Consider the following 21,037-nt stretch of genomic DNA (forward strand, 5'->3'; position numbering starts at 1 on the left):
CAAAAAGAAACTTATAAATCCAATGACTCCCAGGACTAATGGTGTACTCATCTTGTGAAGGAATTCTTTTTTGACTTCTCTATAGCACAATGAGAGAAAGAAACCAATAAATTCATTTTGATCCTAAATTTGATGTTTTTTTCAGGGGAGGGGGGAGTTGCCCATCAAAGTAGCTATAATAAGAAATTGTCAAGTAGGCAATATTTTTATATCAAACATCTCTGATTAAAGTGACTGAAGATATATATATATATATATGTATATATACATAAAACTGATATAAACATTAGTTTTAAACCATCTTCAATATCTAAAGATATAAAAAATACAAAGTTTCAAAGAAAATTATAATCAGTTTTTTAAAAGCTACACGCTTTTAAAAAATATATACAACACTAGTCAGAAGAGACTGTTACTACAGCTCTGATTTCACCTCATATTCATAAAATTGGAAGAGATGGTATAATACTAAAATAAATAGTGATGGGAGGGACTGTGATAAGATAAGCACAACTAATATACTCTTAGAAAAGCTACATTTTGGTCTGGAAAACAATTTGGAATTATATGAGCAAAATTTCTATAACTACTAGGTACCTATTCTCATCAATCCACAAGAGAAATAAGGGTCCTACATACCAAAATTTTTAACAGTTCTTTTAATGGTAATAAAAAAGGGGAAATTAAGTAGATGACCACTGTTTTGGGAAAGGCTGAACAAATATGAATGTAATATAGCATTTATTATATCATAAAAATGATGAATATGAAAAATCCAAAGAAGTATAAGAAAATTTATATGAACTAATGCATAATAAAGAAAGCAGAATCAAGAGAATATAGAATGACCACAATAATATAAGCAATGAAAGCAATGCTGTAAATTATTAGAACTCAAAGATTTCACAAGCAACAATGGTTCCAGAAAATCAAAGAAAAAATACACTGCCATCTTCTCAGGATGATAGGTATAGGAATAAAATTTTACATAAATTGTCAGATCTGTAACAATTTTCCTTAATTTTTAAAAATAAAATAAAACTTATCTGGGGCCTGGACTGGGGAACATAGAGGAGAAAGATATTGGGAACTGATACTCAGCTGGATAAATAATTACATTCATTTTGTGGTTTCCTTCAACAATTGGGATTGTGATACATTCATGTCTTGTTATTCTACAGAATACATCTTCCCAGAAATTCACTATAGGTCTAGAGGGGCCAATCAGTCCCCTGGAAGCCTTCCTCACTTTCTTCTGGCATTGCAAATATAGTAATGAAGCACTTAAGATGTCCAGTTATTTTTCCTTACTCTTGTTATGTGATCAATCCATTTTCTTTTCCATTCAATTGCCTAATGATATCCTTTACTCTAATTTTTCATCAAAGTTTTCGTATGTTGCAGTCTGCTCACCCTCATCATACACTCTCCATTCCTTTCTAAGAGAAACATTTTTAATTCCTCAGAGACTGACCATGGTTTATGATTTGTAGTCAACCAATACTAACAGGATATTGGTATTAAAAAATAGACCTTATTTCTAAGAGAAATTTGGGAGTTATTCGGTGGTGCAATGGATAGAAGGCAGGTTATGGAGTTAAGAAGACTCATTATCCTAAGTTCAAATCTGGCCTCAGACACTTCCAAGCTGGGTGACCCTGGGCAAGTCACCTAATCATGACTGCCCCTGTTTTCTCTCTAAATGAGCTAGAGAAGGAAACGGCAAACCATTGAAGTATGTTTGCCAAGAAAATCCAAAATGGGATCACAAAGAGTTGGACACAACTGAAATGAATGAACAACAATCACTGAACTTTGTAAGAGAGGAAAAGGACACACACACACACACACACACACACACACACACACACAAACGTATAAAATACATTTACAGCAGCTCTTTTTTTTGTAGTAGCAAAAGGAGTAGAAATTAAGGGGCTTCCCATTAAATTGAGGAATGGTTGTATAAATTATGACACATAAATATAATGAAAAAGAAAGAGGGGAAATCATCTCACATAATCATGGTGCTAAAGCAGGAATCTATACAAACAAGGAGGGGTGTACAGGTGATATTTCAACTTCCTTCTCATCTGAACTGGTTAAAGGAACGCACACAAACACACATAAACACAACACATCAAATTGGGTATGGAAATATATTTCCTTCAAAAGGGAACCTGGAGGGAAAGGGAAGAAAAGAGGAGGAAGATTTAGAAGGAGGGTAGATTAAGGGAAACATTAGTCCTAAGCAAAACAATATCCACCCCTAAGCCTTCATAAAATTATTTACATATCTTTTGAGGCAGCAAAAAATGGGAATCTAAAGATGTACCCATAAACTGGAGAATGGAGACATGGTATAAAATGCAATGGAATAGAAGTTTCTATGATCTGATATCAAATAAAGTGAACAGAAAAGCAGAACATTTATACAATGACAACAAAATGGTAAAGGCAAACTTTGGAGGATTTAGGAATTCTTATTAGCATAAGGAGCAAACACAATTCTCAAGAACTAGTGATAAAATATATTATCTACCTCCTGATAGGGTGGTAATGGACTCAGAGAGCAAAATGAGATGATTTTTTACATGACCAACATGGACATTTGTTTTGATTGACTTTACATGTTTATAATGAGGCTTGTTTTTCTTTCATTCTCAAGTAGGAAAAAAGGGGGTTTGAGGTAGGAGGGCAAGAGGGCAAATTTTTGCTGATTGACAAAAATAAAATATAATTTTTTTAAGCAGTCACTGTCAGAGGAGAACATTATGTTTTGCTGAATCAAATATTCTTTTATAATCAACAAACAATAAAAACAAAAATATCTTGTATTCACTACATCTTTCATTAAATTGCATCATAGTAAAAATATGATCTACAATGGAATGGTGCAAGTAGAAGATTTCTATTAAGAATGATATGAAAGATTATAGTCAAATCAAATTTCCCTAAGAAAATCCCCAAAGATTTTTAAAGAGTGGCATAAACTGATAAGCTAAACCAAAGGGAAACACCAGTATCTATCCAGTCTCAAAAACGGAAAAATGATTTACCAAAAAGATTCTAAGAGTGGATGGAAAAAAGAGAGAGAAAATTAAATATGAAATACTAAAGAAAAAATGAAAAGAGAAACAAGAAGGGAAAAACTGAATACAAAATATAAAACCTTCCACAAGTAGTCTACTAAGTTTAAAAAAATGCAATAATGAATACTCAATGGTTCAAAGAAGAAAAAAAGAAACATTAGAACAAAAGATTGAAAAAATTTTAAAATATGCACATATAGTATCCACATCACAATCTGACTTGCAAAACAGGTCAAGGAGATATAATTTAGGAAACCTGAAAAAAATTATATAAAAAATTAAAAAATATAAAAAGTTATATAAAAATATAAAAGAAAATTATTGTGTATACTTACTAGAAACCTGCCTTCTGAAATACACTCCAAAATGAAAACACTAAGGAATGTAATTACAATAATCCAGAGGTTTCAAAGCAAAGAACAGAGACTGTAAGTCACCAGAAAAAAAATTTCATGTTTAAAGGAACTACAGTCAAGATCTTACCAATTATGTTACAAATATGAAGAGGAAAAAGAAACTTATAGAATATGAAAACCAAAAAAGGTCAAAATAATATCATTTGTAAAAACATGACTATCCCATTTAAAATGTTTTGGATTCTGTGTATAAGTAGATACATTTATAGATCAGAAGTTGTTTGTTTTTACTGCTTTCTTTTTTATTTTTATTTTTAGTTTTTTAGTTTTTGCAAGGCAATGGGGTTAAGTGGCTTGCCCAAGGCCACACAGCTAGGAATTATTGGTTGGATTTGAACTCAGGTACTCCTGACTCCAGGGCCAGTGCTCTATCACTGCTTTTCTTTTTTAAAAATAATTGCCTGAAATTTTTCTATAGCATTAATATCTTCCTCTTCATTCAGAAAACTTCTGATTTTACTTTGCATGTTTTCATATTTGTAACGAATTTTGTTATTTCCTGCTTTCTTGGTGGGGGTGGAGTATGGCTAGGAGAGGGAGAGGATTTGGAATAGAAATAAAATAAAATTGAATGGAAAAAAGAAAAATTTTAAATAAGAAAATTTCTGACTCAATGTCCTCACAACTGTGTCACTCCAACATGGATCTTCTTTACATACAATTAGTACACTATAACTGATTTCTTGTCCTTATTTTCTTTAGTAACATTTCTACCTTTTATGGTATGGTGCTTAGTACAGAGGAGGCATTCAATAAATGATTACTGACTTTTATATGAAAATATATCAAACAGTAAAGAGTCCAAATATAGTGGTTCAAGTTATGGTGAAAAAAGCTATAAAAATATATGCAGACATTTTCTATTTCTCTTCTGTGTAGTTTTATTCTTCTAATTTCCAGATATATCTTCAAGATAACTTTGCTGAGTCTCTTGCCAAACTTTCTCTAAAGTAATTTTAATCTTTTCTTTGTTTCATGAGATGATACTATTCATAATCATCTATCTTTCTCTGTAATACTTTTACAAATGATTTTTATATATTAAAGCAAAGCTGTTTTTAGCACCTCTCACCACTTGGTAAATAAGTCAAATATCTGCTGCCTGAGGCACTTTTTATGTCTGAGAAAAGTAGGATTTTTAAAGTCAATTTTTTTTAACAAAAGGGAAAGGGAAAGTGACATAGATATGTGATTTCTAAAATTCCTGTAAATCTTTCTCCAATATTAAGGGACTTCTTCCCAACAACTTGCCCAAAGCAGAAGAGACCTAGTTTTTAGTTTTGAAACTACACATTTTATATTTAGTTGTTAGGTATTTTCTTATTTCTTTAATAGAGGATTGGGTCCACAGACCAACATGGGATGTATTTCAGAGAATTTATGAACTTGCACCAGGAAAAAGTAAACCAAAATTTCCAATAAATTGTAGTTTACTTTGAAATCCTTTGAAATTTATGCATTTAAAAACATCATTCTGAGAAGCCCATTATACATATCATCCATTATGATTAGCAACCATTTGATAAATAGTAATCTCATAATTAGACTGACCATGTTCTTAAACAACATTTCTAAGCATTACTTACCTAAGGTATCTACACCTTTTCTTCCCGCCCTACCAACCATTTGCTTATAAGTGAGAATATCAAGGCATTTTCCATTAAAGACAGGAGTTCGAATAATCACACGGCGAGCAGGCAAATTTACTCCAGAAGAAAGTGTAGATGTTGCTGCTAAAACACGAATGAGGCCTTGACGAAATGATCCTTCGATAATATCTCTCTCCTCAAATGTGAGACCTAAAAAAGGTGGGTTTCCATAAATATTTAGTGAAGAACTTAAACATAATTATAAATAAATCAAAAGAAAAATTTTAAATTTTGAAATGCTAATGATTGGTAATTAAGCAATCATAAATGGTTAACTGAATTATAAGAGAAACACAGTCAGCCAATCTGTCATTAGCTCCCAATATTTTTTGTTTTGACAACATGTTTTTAAATATGATCTTGTAAACTTTTCTCCCTTCTTCAAATGCCAAATGATATGCAAAATATATATTTTAGTTTTATTTATTTATTTAAGGCAATGGGGTTAAAAGCAACTTGCCTTAGTTCACACAGCTAGGCAATTATTAAGTGTCTGAGGCTGCATTTGAACTCAGGTCCTCCTGACTCCAGGGCCGGGGCTCTATCCATTGTGCCACCTATTTCATTTTGAATTTTTAAAACAATTGAGATAACTAGATAGATTCTGGAATGTTACAGAACAAAGAATGGCCATCAAGTCTTTAATATGAAGTCCCAAAAGATCAAAAGAACAGAAAGGCAATTTCTTTAGAAGTCACCTCCTAGATCTAACCAACTCTAAATTGCAAGTCAGTTCATGTCTTCTGATACAGTTAACAAGTCATATAATTATGCAGATTTTCATGTCCTAGTTTTACTTTTATTTTACACCTGGAATGATACAATCTCTTATAATATTGTCTCAAGGGTATTGGGTATGGCCAACTGGAAATCAAATTTATAAAAAAATATATAAAATAAATAAGAAAATCAAGAAATATTGGCATCTTAAAATATCATTTAGTTCTAATAATTTCTGATTCTATTTGTAGGTTACCTGATGTTGCAGAAATACTAGGCAGACAACACTTGTGTCTTTTTTATGCTGACTTTTTTTTATCCTGAGAAATTAGCTTCTTGTTAATAATGTTTGTCCTTCATTGTTGAAGATCATGACATCAGGGAGGGATACCATGACAAGCACATGAATTGGATTGGGGGGTGGGGATGAGGAGGGCTGTGCTAAGTCACCAGCCTCACTTTCTCCTCCAGTCATCTGGGTCCAGTGGCCACCTATGAATCAGGACGTCTGGAGACAGCCATGGATGAAACGCAGTCAGGGTTAAGTGACTTGCCCAAGGTCACACAGCTAGTAAGTGGCAAGTGTCTGAAGATGGATTCAAATTCCCCCTGAATCTAAGGCCAGTGCTCTATCCACTGGACCACCTAGCTGCTCTAACATCCCTTGCTACCATTCCTAAGAAACTGCCTCAGGGGCGACTAGGTGGCACAGTGGATAAAGCACCAGCCCTGGAGTCAGGAGTACCTGGGTTCAAATCCGGTCTCAGACACTTAATAACTACCTAGCTGTGTGACCTTGGGCAAGCCACTTAACCCTATTTGCCTTGCAAAAACCTAAAAAAAAAAAAATTGCCTCCCTGTACCAGTCCTTGAACAGATAACAGCTATCTGGGTATTCTATGTCCTGCCAACTAGAAACAACATCCAGTCCTACCACTGGGAAGATCCTACAAGGACAGGAGGTAGAAGCCAGAGCCTAGCAAAGTATATCCTGTAAACAAACTGTTGCCTCTTGTTACCCCTAAACATCCTGCCAGAATCCTTTACACTATGCCTGGGCCAATCCCCTCCCCTCCCCTTTGCCAGCAGACAGGCCATTCCCGTTTCCCCTATAGAAGGGTAAAACTTTTCCCCTGCTGCTTGCTTATCCAGTAGGGATAGAGCTCGAAGGCAATAACCTTGCCCCTGTGTAATAAAACTTCGATGTCCTGTATCACTCTGAGGCATGAGTCTTCATAAATTCTTTCACTATTTAAACCTTAGCTCACCATCTGAGCCCCAAACTACTTCATACCTGCATGATGAAATGCCACGCCCCATGGTACAGTTTGTTGCAACACAGAGTCCAGTCCAGAAGGCAAGCGTTTCAACTGATCCATCACTTCCAGGAGTCCTTTTCGGTCCAAATTAACTGGTTGAAGTTCAGGTGGCTTTACCAATCCTTTTATAAAATAATTTAAAACAGACCTTCAATAGCCATTATAAAGTAAAACCTTTACTTCCCCTCCCATCCACAGAAAAACCTGCTGTGGATTGTTGTTAAATGACTATATCCACAAATTTTTTTTTGGTTTTTGTAAGGCAATGGGGTTAAGTGACTTGCCCAAGGTCACAGTTAGATAATTACTAAATGTCTGAGGCCAGATTTGAACTCAGGGCCTCCTGACTCCAGAACCAGCACTCTATTCACTGCACCACTGAGCTGCCCTGTGTCCACATATTTCAATAACAATCCTTAACCAGTAAAAATTATTGATAATCTGGTAATATGGTTGAGTCAGATATGTGTGTGTGTGTGTGTGTGTGTGTGTGTGTGTGTGTACACACAATCATACTCTCATCAACATCTCTGTATAGCAAGAAATGCACCAAATAAAGCAAAACAACAATAAGGGAGAAAACTTCATTTTTTTTTTTTTTTAGGTTTTTGCAAGGCAAACAGGGTTAAGTGGTTTGCCCAAGGCCACACAGCTAGGTAATTATTAAGTGTCTGAGATCAGATTTGAACCCAGGTACTCCTGACTCCAGGGTCGGTGCTCTATCCACTATGCCACCTAGGCACCCTGAAAACCTCATTTTTAAAAAAAACAGCTGCAAGAATGAAAAAGATGAGTAAACAACCAAAAAGACCCAGTACAATGAACAAATATTATAGAGTAAAAGCAATGCAAAAATCCTAAAAGATTGCAATAAAACTTCAAGGAAATTTTAACTGAACACCCTCTAGAACTTTCAGAATTTAGAAGATTAATAAAGCAATTAAATGAAGAACTCCTGATAGAAATTAGGACAGAAAGTAGAGATCTCAAAGAATAATTCAAAAACACAAATGAAAGAAAAGACATCTTTAAGAGTAGATTCTCTGAAAAAGAGTCCATCAAAATTTACACTTAAAAGTGCAAAAGCAATGCTTACTGACTGACAGGGGAAAAAAGCAAAAGCCAAAAAAAGGATCAAAATACTGAAGTCAAAGTTAAAAGATCAGAAAAATACTTGAGAACTCTAAAAGTACAACACACCTTATTTTGAAGGCAGAATATATCAAGACAAACTCAGAATAATAAGATTTCCAGGAAAACACATTGAAATTAATTACAATAATTAATTAATTAATTACAATTAATTCCACAAGAAAATTTCTCAGATATACTGGAAACAAAGATTAACAAAATACATAGAGAAAAGGTCAAAGGTCAATTCCCTTAATAAATCCTGGTAGAAAGGCACAAGGAGATCATTCATATTGCAAGGGTAAAGCAAATCTGTTGTACAATTCATTCATAAGAAATGCAGGAAAAGATTGCAGTATAATTTTACTGAAAAGTAAAGGAAATCAGTTTGTACCTAAAAATAACATTAAATTGAGCTTAATTGTTAATGAAAAAAAAGAAAACAAAGGAAATCTGAATTATTTTTATTGAACAATTGGGGATAAGTTAGAATTTGAATTATTTTTCTCAGTGGGAGGAAGCCAAGGCTATGATAATTCATCAAGCAATATTAATAATGAGAGCTCATAATAAAATGATCATTATATCACTAAGAAAAAAAGGCAGAAAGTCTAGGAACTGATTACAGTGATAGTAGAGTTTGGAAGCAGAGTTGTTTCTGACTTCTCTTATTATTACCAAAAATGTTCTTAAACCATAATCAACAAATTTGGAATAAGGAACTAACAACTGTTCTCAACCTGCATTTTAAAAAATTTATGCAAATACTAGAGTAATCAATAAGTCCAGTCATTAATACTGTATAAAATGCTATTTAACATCACTTCTAAGTACAGCTAAATTAAAATCATCTAAGAGATATCAAATAAATCTCTTCAATTGAAATGTGACTACAGATGAGTTGCATTCTCATCAAGAATCCCATATATATAACAAAGTATTATAGTATGCAAGAAATTTTATATTCACATAAAATACATTATTAACAATTGTATTTGACAGCTAACATATTTAAAATTGTTTTCATAATTCATATAGTTGGTCTATATGCAAGTCCTCACAAATGACTATTATAAATTGTGTTATTACTTTTAAAGTTTTAATAGTATAAATCAGAATAATAGTTTCCTGAAGTATGTTTGAAATGTTGACTTGGTGTAGAGTTGCACAATTTTGGCTGAATTTCAGTATCATATTCCAATAAAAATCTATTTCATATGGGAAGAATAGATTTCCATTGTAAAAATCTTGTGAAAATAATAACCTTTAGTCACAATCCTTTTTATTTGTATTTTGTCATTTTAAGATATTCTCTAAACTGAATGGAAGCTTTTTAGGTAGAAATGAGCAATTGGGAACCTGGCCTTTTGGTATACATACTGAATGGCAAGTTGAAAAATAATGCCCCAAATGAGAAAAATAATACAAATTCTAACTTATCCTCAATCCTCTATCCCTTTTCGTCAAATTTCTTTCTCTCTGCTACCAGCGTGACCTGGAGATAGGCTAGGGCTCAGTCCTAAAACTCAATCATCCTTTCTTCCTGAGGTATACCTTTTCTGTTTACATGTTATTTTGTATTTTTACTGATTCGTTTCTTCTGACACCATGCATTCCTCCTAACAAAACTCTTTTAAAAGCAAATTACCTAAAGAGATAAACAAAAGTACTCCAGCACTTTACAGATGTAAAGTATTTTGCAAAACGTAAAACAGTATAACCATGAATTACTATTAACTAATAATGTAACAGACATAGCATATGCACTTTTTCAGTTTACAGATTTGCAGCTTATAAATTTTTAATATTGATTTATTTTTATGACATGATAATCATTCTCCTAATAAACAATCCTCTTTACAAAGCAGGAAGGTGAAATTGTCTAATATAGTGATTATAACTGACAGAATATGTAACTTTCTGCCTGTTTAGTTAATCATTTTTTTAACAGAACTGGACTGTGTTTAATATAACACTGGTGGAACAGCTAGGTGGTACAGTGGATAAGAGCACCAGCCCTGGAGTCAGGAGTACCTAAGTTCAAATCCGACCTCAGACACTTAATAATTACCTAGCTGTGTGGCCTTGGGCAAGCCACTTAACCCCGTTTACCTTGCAAAAACCTACAAAATATATACATATATATAAAACACTGGAACTAATATGTGCTTGATCCAAATTGGGGTTTTTTTTAGTATTGTCTTCACTTATATCATTGTCATCATTGTGTATCTGTGGCAGTGCTTTATTTTTCCTTTCTTTTCCATCAATTCACACACAATTTCCCACATTTCTCTAAATTTCTCACATTTGTCCTTTATAATATAAGAATTTCTATTTCCTTCATGTACTTAAATTTGTTCAGCCATTACCAAATAAATGAGTTCAAAATTCATCTTTAGTTTTTAGCTATTATAAATAGTTCCACTATGAATAGTTTAAAAAATATGCAAGCTTTCTTACTGATATTGACCTCTTTAAAAACATAAACCCAGGACAATGGTATCACTCAATAAAATACTTTCAGACAGTTTTTCAGAATAGTTGGACCAATTCAAAGTTCCATAAACAATGTGCGAGACTCTTGCCTCAACAAAGCCTCTCCAGCCAATAGCTTATTTCCAATTTTGTCGATTTAATGTATCTGTAACATTACCTAAAAGTTATTTTAATTTATATTTCTCTAATTTGAAGCATTTTTTATAAAGTAATTGATAATTTTATTTTTTAAATTGTATGTTTAAATCCTTATAAATGTATATCAATTCCCTTTTTTGTATGAGGAACTTTAATCTGATACTTAATGCAAATATATTTCTTGAACCTTAAAGATTCTCTTCTTATTCTTGCTGATATTTTTGTTATTTGTTTAAAAAAACCTTTTTTCATTAACAAAACAGATAACTTTGTTTTTTATAATTATCTCTATCTCTTGTCTGCTTCTAATTCAGCTTATCCCTACCCAGGGATGCACCTTCTGCAAGAAATATCTTCCAGTCCTTCTTAAACTTATTGTCTTCCTTCTGGGATCATCCCCAATTTATCCTCTATCTAGCATATCTGTATATAATTGCTTGCATATCATTTTACCCATTAGATTGTAAACTCTGTAAGAAGCAGGGATTATTTCTTGTCTATTTTTATAGCTTCAGAGCTTAGCTGGAACATATTAGTTAATTCATGAATTCTAGTTAACTGAGTGATTAATAATGAACAATAGCCTAGCATAGTGAATTTAGAATCAGTCTCAGGATCAGGAAGACAAGAGTTCAAGGGCTGCCTCTGATGTATGTAAACTGCTTATGTAAACTTAGGAAAGTCACTTAACATCTAGGCTCTCTTTTGGTGCTCAAACTAGAAGTGGAAAGCATTGTCATTCTGCATGGAAAGACACCGTTACTTTACCTAAGGGCTCCTAATGAGTCCAAATGATAACCTTTGGAACATTTATCAACTCTCACAGTTGAAGAACCTGCCTGGCCTGAATTGTTTTGTGAGTCAAAGCCTTTTCATACTGTGAGTCAGCCTGCCATCTCTTGGGAGCACAACACTCCGGCATTCAAGTTTTCAGTTGCCAGTTCCTTTGTACCGTGTGTATCTCACCTTCCGCTTGGTGCTGGAGATTATAAAACTCATGGGCTATGATATTCGCCAGTTTCTCACACCAACTCTTTGATGGACAGAAAATTAAGACTGAATAGCCATCCCGTATGATCTCATAACATAAACTCACAATATGGTCCTCGTCTCCCTAAAAAGGAAAGAACAATATCTTTTACTAGCTCTTCTAACATAAAGTATTTCCTAAAAACGCATTTTATTCAAGAAATTTCAAGTCAAACACCATATTGTTTCATAAGCAAGGCTTTCAGCTTTTTAATGCAATTATAACAAAAACAAACCATTAACTCCAAAACTCCTTGCACTATAGGATAGTAGGAATCTCAGGAGGCTAGTGACAGACTAAAATAAGGAGAAACTGACATTTCTGTCTTCCTGGGGCCATCATGTGAGGCATAGGAATTAACCAGAGAACTGGAAGTGACCAATTGTAAGACTAAATAATATGTCTCTGTTGCTTTCTCCACCTCACAAATATAATTGCCCCACTGTCCCAAGTGAATAAATACCTAAAACTTTAATGATAATGGGATAAACCTTACTCTGTAAGATGTACAACCACACTTATCAGAAGCAGCTAGGTGGATCAGTGGATAAGATTACTGGACCTAGAGTCAAAAAAGATCTGAATTCAAACACCATCCAGACACTGTGTGACCCTAGGCAACTTTCTTAACAATGAATCTCAGTCTCAGTTTCCTCATCTTTAAAATGGAGATAATAATAGCACTGAGAGAAATGATTGCTAATCACCAATTATAATATATGGGATAACAGGGGTTTCAGGCTTTTTGTACTCTTTTGTTTTCTCATTCTGAGCCCAGTCCTTGTAGAACAAGATTGCCCAAATCCTCCAGATACTTGCTTCTCACCCCACCAGACCAGAAAACTTTCCAAAGAGAATCTAATCTAAATGAATTCCACTGAATTCTACTCTGCAGGACTAGGTGGATCCTATTTGTCTAGAGAGGTGGAGGCCTTGAACAGTTGTCTGGATATAGAGAAAGTCTCTTTGTCTAATCAAAGTTACAGATCCTCATGAGAATTGGTCCACCTCTCATTATAATATCCAGTCTCTCATTAACTATTAACCAATCAAAGTTGATTTCTACCTGTCAAGAATACCTTCTTCCAAGCACTAATTGGAGTTCATAATTTTTCTTTGGTTTGCAAAAGAAAGCCAAATGATCATCATTTTATTAATTATCAGCTAGTTATAATTAATGAAATTGATTATTAATTACCCAGAAATTATGTCTCTTGAACTTTTCATATATTCATAGCACCTTTGTTGAGAAGATCAAATAACACATTTACAGAGATCTACAAACTTTAAAATGCTATATAAAAGCAATTATTATATTATTACATCCTTAAGTTTAATTTATATTCAAAAGTGTTTTGTTAATTCACTACTCTTTATGGCTTCAAAGTTATAATATACCTTCCACCCATGCCAAAGAAAGAGAACTGTCCTTTCCTAACATCCAAATAAATGTCCATTTGAGAGGCTCATTCACCCCAAATTAGGTGGCTTCAGGTTGCTTCAGAGCAACTGAATACATATTCCTTCACGATTCTCAGAGCAATTTAATGAAGTACTAGGTTAAACACCAGAGATTACAACTGCACCCCAAGCACACACTGCAAGCTCAGTCCTATACCAATCCCCAACAAAAATGTACTTAAATATTCAAAGGCAAAAGAAACTTAAGATATCACACTACAGGGGCTTTTATGAGCCTGCTCCCCAAATTCTAGGTATAAGATTGATTTGGGTTCTTAGGGATACAGACTCATTAAGATTAAAAACAACTATTGAAATTTGCCTTACTCTGTATTTTTAAAAATAATTACTATTATTAATATGGTAATCACCAACAAAAGTAATGAAATAAAGAAAATAAAGGAGAATATAAAACCATAAGCTCAAGGGAATTTAATTTACTAAAAGGGAAAAATATGTATGTATATGTGTATATCAACTTTGAAATAGCATCTCTTTTTAATCTACTTATTAGATTTTGTTGCTATTATTTATATATATATATATATATATATATATATATATATATATATATATATGGATATATATGGATATCACTCAATTACAAAACTTCCAATAAGTTTTCTTGTACAGCTTTCTAAAAAACAGTGATCACAGTATTTTCTTCTTTGGTATTTTCTGATTCTGATTTGATTCTGAGATTCCTTCTTTTTTTATCTCTCCTCAAAAATTCATCACTTTTATCTGCATTATTTTACAACCTTTTCCAACTGAGCAGATGCTGGTTTTTCCACACAACTGCATCATTCAGTTCTGCACATTAACTTTGTTTCCACTGATCATTTTCATGTTCTTTATGGTGATTTTCCCATAGTAGAGAATCATGATAATTTTGTCCCAGGAGTCTCTATCTATATTCTGTTTTCATAGCTTGGCTTTTGACTTTTTGTTGATTTTATTTCTTAATTCCTTGAATTATCCACTTTATTGCATGTTTGAATTTCTTGTTTTTAATGTTAGCTGTAGATGGTATTTCAATATAATTTTATCCTGATATTTCTGGCTCTGCATCTTTTATTACATAATATTGTATTTGAATTCTTTTTTCAGTTTGATCTTTGTTTTTGGTGATTTTTAGTCTTTATGTGATGATTTCTGGCTGTTCTGTTTCTTATTGGTATTTCAACTGTTATTTGGTGGGAGGCAGGGAAGCTCCTAAGAAGAGATCCATGCAAAACTCTTACTTCACTTTCCCAGAAGTCGGCCCTCAGAGAATGTTTATAGTAATGTTCAAAAATAGAATAATGTCCAGAATCAAATATTAATGTAAAACAAAATATTAAAAATCCCTCCCCTATCACCAATAAACTTCCCCAATTTTCTTTGTGTATCAGGTTTATCAGATGAGTAAGGAAACGAAAGGTACAGTTACACTTCCTGGAGAAGTACAATGAACATTACCTAGGCCTGTAGAATATGGCTGAACATTAGAATTACATTAACCTTTAATTTTAACAGAATTCTTTTAAGCAAAAGCAAATATCTGTAGGCAGAGCATGAGGAACAAACCTGAAACAACAAAGGTAAAACTGAGTTTCTTACCCTCGAGACATTCAGAGACTAATATAGATAAAAGCGTCATTATAATACACATTATTAAACGGCAGATGTCAGATCGTGAGATCTGAATAAATTTCTTGATTGAATGATGACATTCTAAGTGCATTATAGCATATAAAATACTATTTCATTTATTCTGAAGGCACAATTATTAATATGATTTTGTATTCTCTAAATTATCTAACTTTAAAATGACAAATATATTCCTATAGTTTAATACTTATAAATTCAATCCATATACCACAGAGATATCTTATGCTTATAAACAGAGAAAAAAAAAGAAAAGATTTACCTTCACTTGAAGCATGGGTTGGAATTCCCTCACAAGCTTCATGGATGAGTCATATATTGAGCTACCAATTTTTAATGTCTCTAAAAGTGGTACTGGCCGAAAGTCGGTATGATAAAGTTCAGCATTTAACCAGGAAGCTACAAGATCAAGATTAGGGAGCGTTGCACTCATGCCAATTATCTGAATTTCTTTAGAAAAATCACTGGCCAAATTTTCTTTGCTACCAAAAGCACATAAAACAAGTTGAGGGAAAAAAAATAAAAGAAATGTTACAAATATTAGCCATAATAAAGTTCCCAAATTCATTCTCCGTATTAGACCCTAAGCAGATCCTATTGCTAATTCCCTATGATCTCCCCCACTCCTGTCAAAAAAGTATACCCAACAATACACCTACCTCAAAAGTCTACTATATGAACAATAAAAGAACACCACTGACTTGGCACCAACATTTCTAAATTCATGCATCTAAATGAGTGCCGTCCACTTACCTTGGGAGGTTATACATTTAGTCTGGTGATACTTAAGAGACTGGTATCCTAGGCAAACTGACTCCAAAGTTTGGGGAACCAGATTAAAATATAACAGTAAAAAATTTAATAGAATAAAATACAATGAAACTTAAATAAGGTTAATTTGTGGTTTTCTAAGTCAAATGCAGCCTGCAAGAATCTGTTTCTATTTAAGAATAAGGCCAATCTTACAGGTAACATTAAGAGGCATGCTTCATAAAATAACAGGTATGTTATTTGTAGAGGTTACAGAATATTTTTAAGGGGGTAGGAAGGGAAGGAGAATCATTTTCAGTAGTGGCAAAGGAAAGAAACTTGGGAAATTATCATTGGATTTACTCAGAAAAAAAAAAAGAAGTTATGTAGTGGTCTAGTGAAAATATACCATTTTAGATTATAGCAATGATTTTCTTCTAAGCTGGCTGTGAATGCCAAAAACTCCAAGATGGAATATTTTAAAACTATTTTCAGTAAAGGCAGAATCACTAGAATAAATACACACTCTCTCTCTCTCTCTCTCTCTCTCTCTCTCTCTCTCTCTCACACACACACACACACACACACACACACACACAAACACACACCATTTACTGTCAAGTCCTAAACAACCAAATAAACTGAAAAAGAAAATTGCCATCTGATCCTGCACTTTATAAAAATTATTTGCTGCTGAGTTAGCAACTTAAGGATAAGAAAAGGTTTATGAATAGCCCACTGGAAATGTATTCAAAATGTCATTTGCAGTTTAAATTATTGAAATCACTGCGGCAAGCTGTCAAAACTACTGCAACTAGGTTAATTGCTAATGGAACTTTTTTTAGATTCATGTAAGAGAAATTTAGCCCATGTTATCAATTATTCTCTTCAAAAACATGAATAGTCCTGGCTATGAAGAAGAGGCAAGCACACTTGATATATTTCAAAATATTATCTTTTGGTTTACAGCTTACAGAGAAAAAGAAGTGATTTGAACTCAAAGGTCAGACAGTGAAGTTAAAATGTTCTGGCTTTTGCTCAGTAAAATCTAGCAACCAAAAAATTCCAAATTCCATTTACTTTTTAATTTGCATCCCCCTAGAACTATAATGCAATAAAATTTTAAAATGGGTTATTGTAACTGGTGTCAAGATATAATTTCCTTATTAAACAAAAGCTTTAAAATTTTACTGTACTCTAAAAGAATAATATTTACTATCTTTTAGGATCAAAATGCTTTTAACAAGAATGTTTCTCTGAAATCACAACTTAAGTCAGTAGACTTTATAATTCCTTCATGAAATTTGCATTTATTTTGATATTTTGCAAACGAGATACTCCAGTGAAATTCAAACATAAAAGAAGTCAGGAACTTTAGATTTTCTAGTAAGGAAGAAGAAAGGGAAAAGGGAAGGGGGGGGAGAGAAAGAGAGAGAGAATGTGGGGGGGGGGGGGGAGAGAGAAAAGTCTAATTCAGTCTCAGTAGTGTCAAGTGCTCCAATATAAACTTTCATCCATATCAAGTAAGTACAGGAAGAAGAAAGACCCCAGAATCAGAAAAATTCAGCTTCTGAAGCTTTCTGCCAGGGTGACCTCCTCTGGAAAATGAAAACACTGAAGAATATGACCACTCTTTTATCTCTAGATCTAGGCTCTATACAGGAGGAACATTCTCCATCAGAAACCAAATGAGAAAAGTACTACATTCAATTACTGATGTTTCTCTTGGCCTGCAGAGAATCTAAAAAGAGAGGATTTTCAATTACTCACATTGTTGTTGCTTTCTGAGTCACATATCGAACCTTAGTCAACAAAAGTTCTAGTAGGTATCCACGATGAGAGTCTCCCAGCATATGCAGTTCATCCACAACCACCATTCCTAAAAAGATGATTTCGTCAAACATTGAGTTCTACAGAATTTCTCACCAACTCCCATAAACCTTAAAAAGGCCAAATACTGTTAATATTAGGTGGTTCATTAAAGTACAAGAATAGGCAGAGTAAAATTCTAAAAATACAAATAATGAAAACATGTTTCATACAATAAACTATCAGTTTTTTCCTCTAATCTCCATCATATAGATTTTGGAAAAAGTTAGCCAACTGTGCTTTGCTAGGTTTACAATGGGTTCTAAATCTGTAATGGCCTTGATGAGCTTAACAAAAGCTGATCAGACCCTGAGCCATTGGCTCACATTGTCCAAGACTTATTTCTATCAAAATGCCAATTAAATAATTTTAAAAGAAACATAACTGTCAAATACCAACTATGTCAGCTAGCAACATACTTGCTTCTCAGTAGAACTCGTCTTTTTACCTTTATTATCACAAGGTTGCTTAGTAAAAAAGGAATTAGAATAAAGGAAAATGGATGGTTTTAAAGATATTTTCATTAAACTCTATTTGCACGGCTATTTATCCTTGCCCAAGAAATGAAAAATCTTCTTGTGAATTCTCTTATAGACTAGAGAGGGCAATCTCTCCCCTGGTCAACATTAGAGAATGACTCTCAACAAACTCATTTCAACATGTGTTCCCTATTCAAACCCCTCAAATAGGCATAAATCAGCCTTAGAGGAAAGAGTAAACTGGATTTTAAATCATATTCTAATTGCTTTCAATTTATACACATGACTGAGTAAACAGCCTTCAGTTTCTGTGAAATCCACAATATTAGGATCCTGAGATCCCTTTCAGCATTAACCTGAATATGATCCTATGATTCTATAATCACAATGCCTCTACCTATATAGCAGGCATCATAAATGGTGAATTGAACCCTCAGATTCCTTAAGAGTTCAGTTAGGAGAAGAAATTAGTTGCAATTATGTCACAATTCTTTAGGGAACCGTTACTATAAAAAAGGGTAATGGGTTGGGGCTTAAGGTTCAATTATAGCTTTTACATTCCAGTCAGATATTTCAGAATCCTGCCATGGAATGATGGCAGCAGAGGGAAACAGAAAAAATACAAAGAAGGTTCGAATTATACAGTAAAATCTAATTAATTTAGACTCTATTAAGTAAGAATTTGTGATTATTCAAACTGGACTCCTCTGAAATTTATCTCTGTATTATTTATAAAAAGTTATAAAAAGTTGGTAGGCAAATTAATGACACCAATTATATCATGTAAACACTTCAGGTAACAAACTGTTTTTGAGTAATTTTGCCACAATCATTAATAGTTTTATCTATTTATTAATCTGGATATTAGCCATTTATATGTTTAACAGTGAGTTGAAGTATTGCATTATTTCTCTAAATACTCAAGAATTTTAATATAATTAATTTAGATTGGCTTAATCACAATTATTTAATGTGAGAATCAACTAAACTTAATTCAAATTCACCTAATAACTCAATTTAATTAAACAAAGATTTATTAAGAGGCAATTATTTACAAAACACTGTGCCAGGCACTAAGTTACAAAGATGAAAAATAATAGTCCTTACCTCCAAAAAGGTAAACTTATTATCTTACAAGAGTAAGTGATTGATGCATTATAATTCCTAATGCACAAGGTAGAAAATGACAAGGCATACAAAAAAATTCAATGAGAAGGACCTGAGCTATTCAAAAGAAGCAATCACTTCTAGCTTGGGTGGGAGGAAAAATACCAAAGAAGAGATGACATCTGAGCCAGGTGTTAATGGCAGAGAAGTCTAATAGGAGATCAGAAGGGAGTTTGTTTCAAGAATAAGAAAATGGTATATGCAAAGGTACAGATACAAGGAAAGATGAGCTAGAGTAATTGAAGTCCATTTAAGTAATAAAACTATCTATACTCTATACATACCTGCTGGGCATATAATTTGTAACCTAAGGATTCTTCACATTAGAGTAAAATAATTCTTGCTCACTGACTGTGAGGTATTTCCATATACCTGCCTGTTTAACTGCTATCCTTTGCTCTATCTATGAAGAAAGGGCTGTTGAATAAAGTAGCATGAATAATTAATCTTATAAAAGTCTCCTTGACAAAGCCCCTCCTGATGCCACCAATGAATCTTTTCTAAGTCAGAACTAAAAGTTCACTTTTCCCATCAGATTTCATCTAGTAAGGCACTTGAAATTTCCCCTAGGGCCTAGCAAGTGAGCCATACAAAGTGGACTCAAAAAATGATTGTTAAACTGAACAAAACCAAAAACCACCCTTCCATTACATCCTGAGTCTTATCCCCCTGCTACTTTTTATCAATAGAAGAGTTGAAGCAAAATATGGGAACAGGAACTACTCATTCCACAATTACTTTTCCTTTCCACCAGAAAACAACGGGAAGTTATTTGCTTATTTTCGTAGTGAGCTCACCTAACAAATCCATCTTATTTTCTTCTATTAAGCGATTGACCAGACCATTGGCTCTCTCAATTGTGCAGACAGCAATATCCAAAGCAGAAAAACGGACTGCTGGGGAGCAACTGCCCATGTAGCCTTCTACCAGCAATCCTACTTCCTGAAACAGGTTCTAAATGACCAAAGAAAATTTCTGATTTACTTGAATTGTAATTTAAAGCAAAAAATAAAGTTTGTTCAAGCACTCATAAAAGCAGAAATATTAGAATTTTGAAGGTCACTTACCATTGATATGCATCTTACAAACCAAAGTTACTGAGTTCAACTAAGAATTATGTGCTAAAATGTAGATATTTTCAGTACTCATTCTCCTTTAAGACAGGAAGAGGGATTCTACTCTATTTTTAAGAATTCGTGATTTCATCAAACTGGGTATTATTTATAAGACATAAGACAGTCAGGGACTATAACTGAGAAAAAGTCAACCTACCAATAATGAGCCCCCCTCCTGACTTAGCTAAGCTAATCCTCAGAGGAGAGACCTGGCCCACCCTTGAGGTCTTTCCAGTTTCCTAAGACATAACAGGGCAGATATGCTATTTGTTGGCACAGTCTTCAAAATATAGAATCACCTCTATTGAAAACTGAGACATCAAAGTAAGCAATGAAGGAATTTACAAAATAAGTCAAAAAATTTTCAAGTACTATTTTTTTAGTTTGTTTTTTTTTTTTTTTTTGCAAGACAATGGGGTTAAGCGGCTTGCCCAAGGCCACAAAGCTAGGTAATTATTAAGTATCTGAGGCCACATTTGAACTCAGGTACTCCTGACTCCAGGGCCAGTGCTCTATCCACTGTGCCACCTAGCCACCCCCCAAGTACTATTT

The 21,037-nt window shown here is 33.4% G+C and overlaps 1 protein-coding gene across 5 annotated transcripts in view; it reads right to left on the minus strand.

Annotated features, from left to right (window-relative positions):
• The window catches only part of POLQ (DNA polymerase theta), a 132,870-nt gene that overhangs the window by 106,020 nt on the left and 5,813 nt on the right, over positions 1-21,037 (minus strand). For all 5 annotated transcript variants that reach the window (XM_074214615.1, XM_074214614.1, XM_074214616.1 and 2 more), the window contains exons 4-9: positions 20,168-20,324; positions 17,626-17,734; positions 15,368-15,587; positions 11,931-12,078; positions 7,172-7,318; positions 5,095-5,307 (exon numbers count right to left, since the gene is read on the minus strand). In XM_074214615.1, coding sequence (XP_074070716.1) covers positions 5,095-5,307; positions 7,172-7,318; positions 11,931-12,078; positions 15,368-15,587; positions 17,626-17,734; positions 20,168-20,324 — 994 coding nt within the window. The remainder of the gene's footprint in view (positions 1-5,094; positions 5,308-7,171; positions 7,319-11,930; positions 12,079-15,367; positions 15,588-17,625; positions 17,735-20,167; positions 20,325-21,037) is intronic.

This window comes from Macrotis lagotis, chromosome 1, assembly GCF_037893015.1.
Source record: "Macrotis lagotis isolate mMagLag1 chromosome 1, bilby.v1.9.chrom.fasta, whole genome shotgun sequence".
NCBI lineage: Eukaryota > Metazoa > Chordata > Mammalia > Peramelemorphia > Peramelidae > Macrotis > Macrotis lagotis.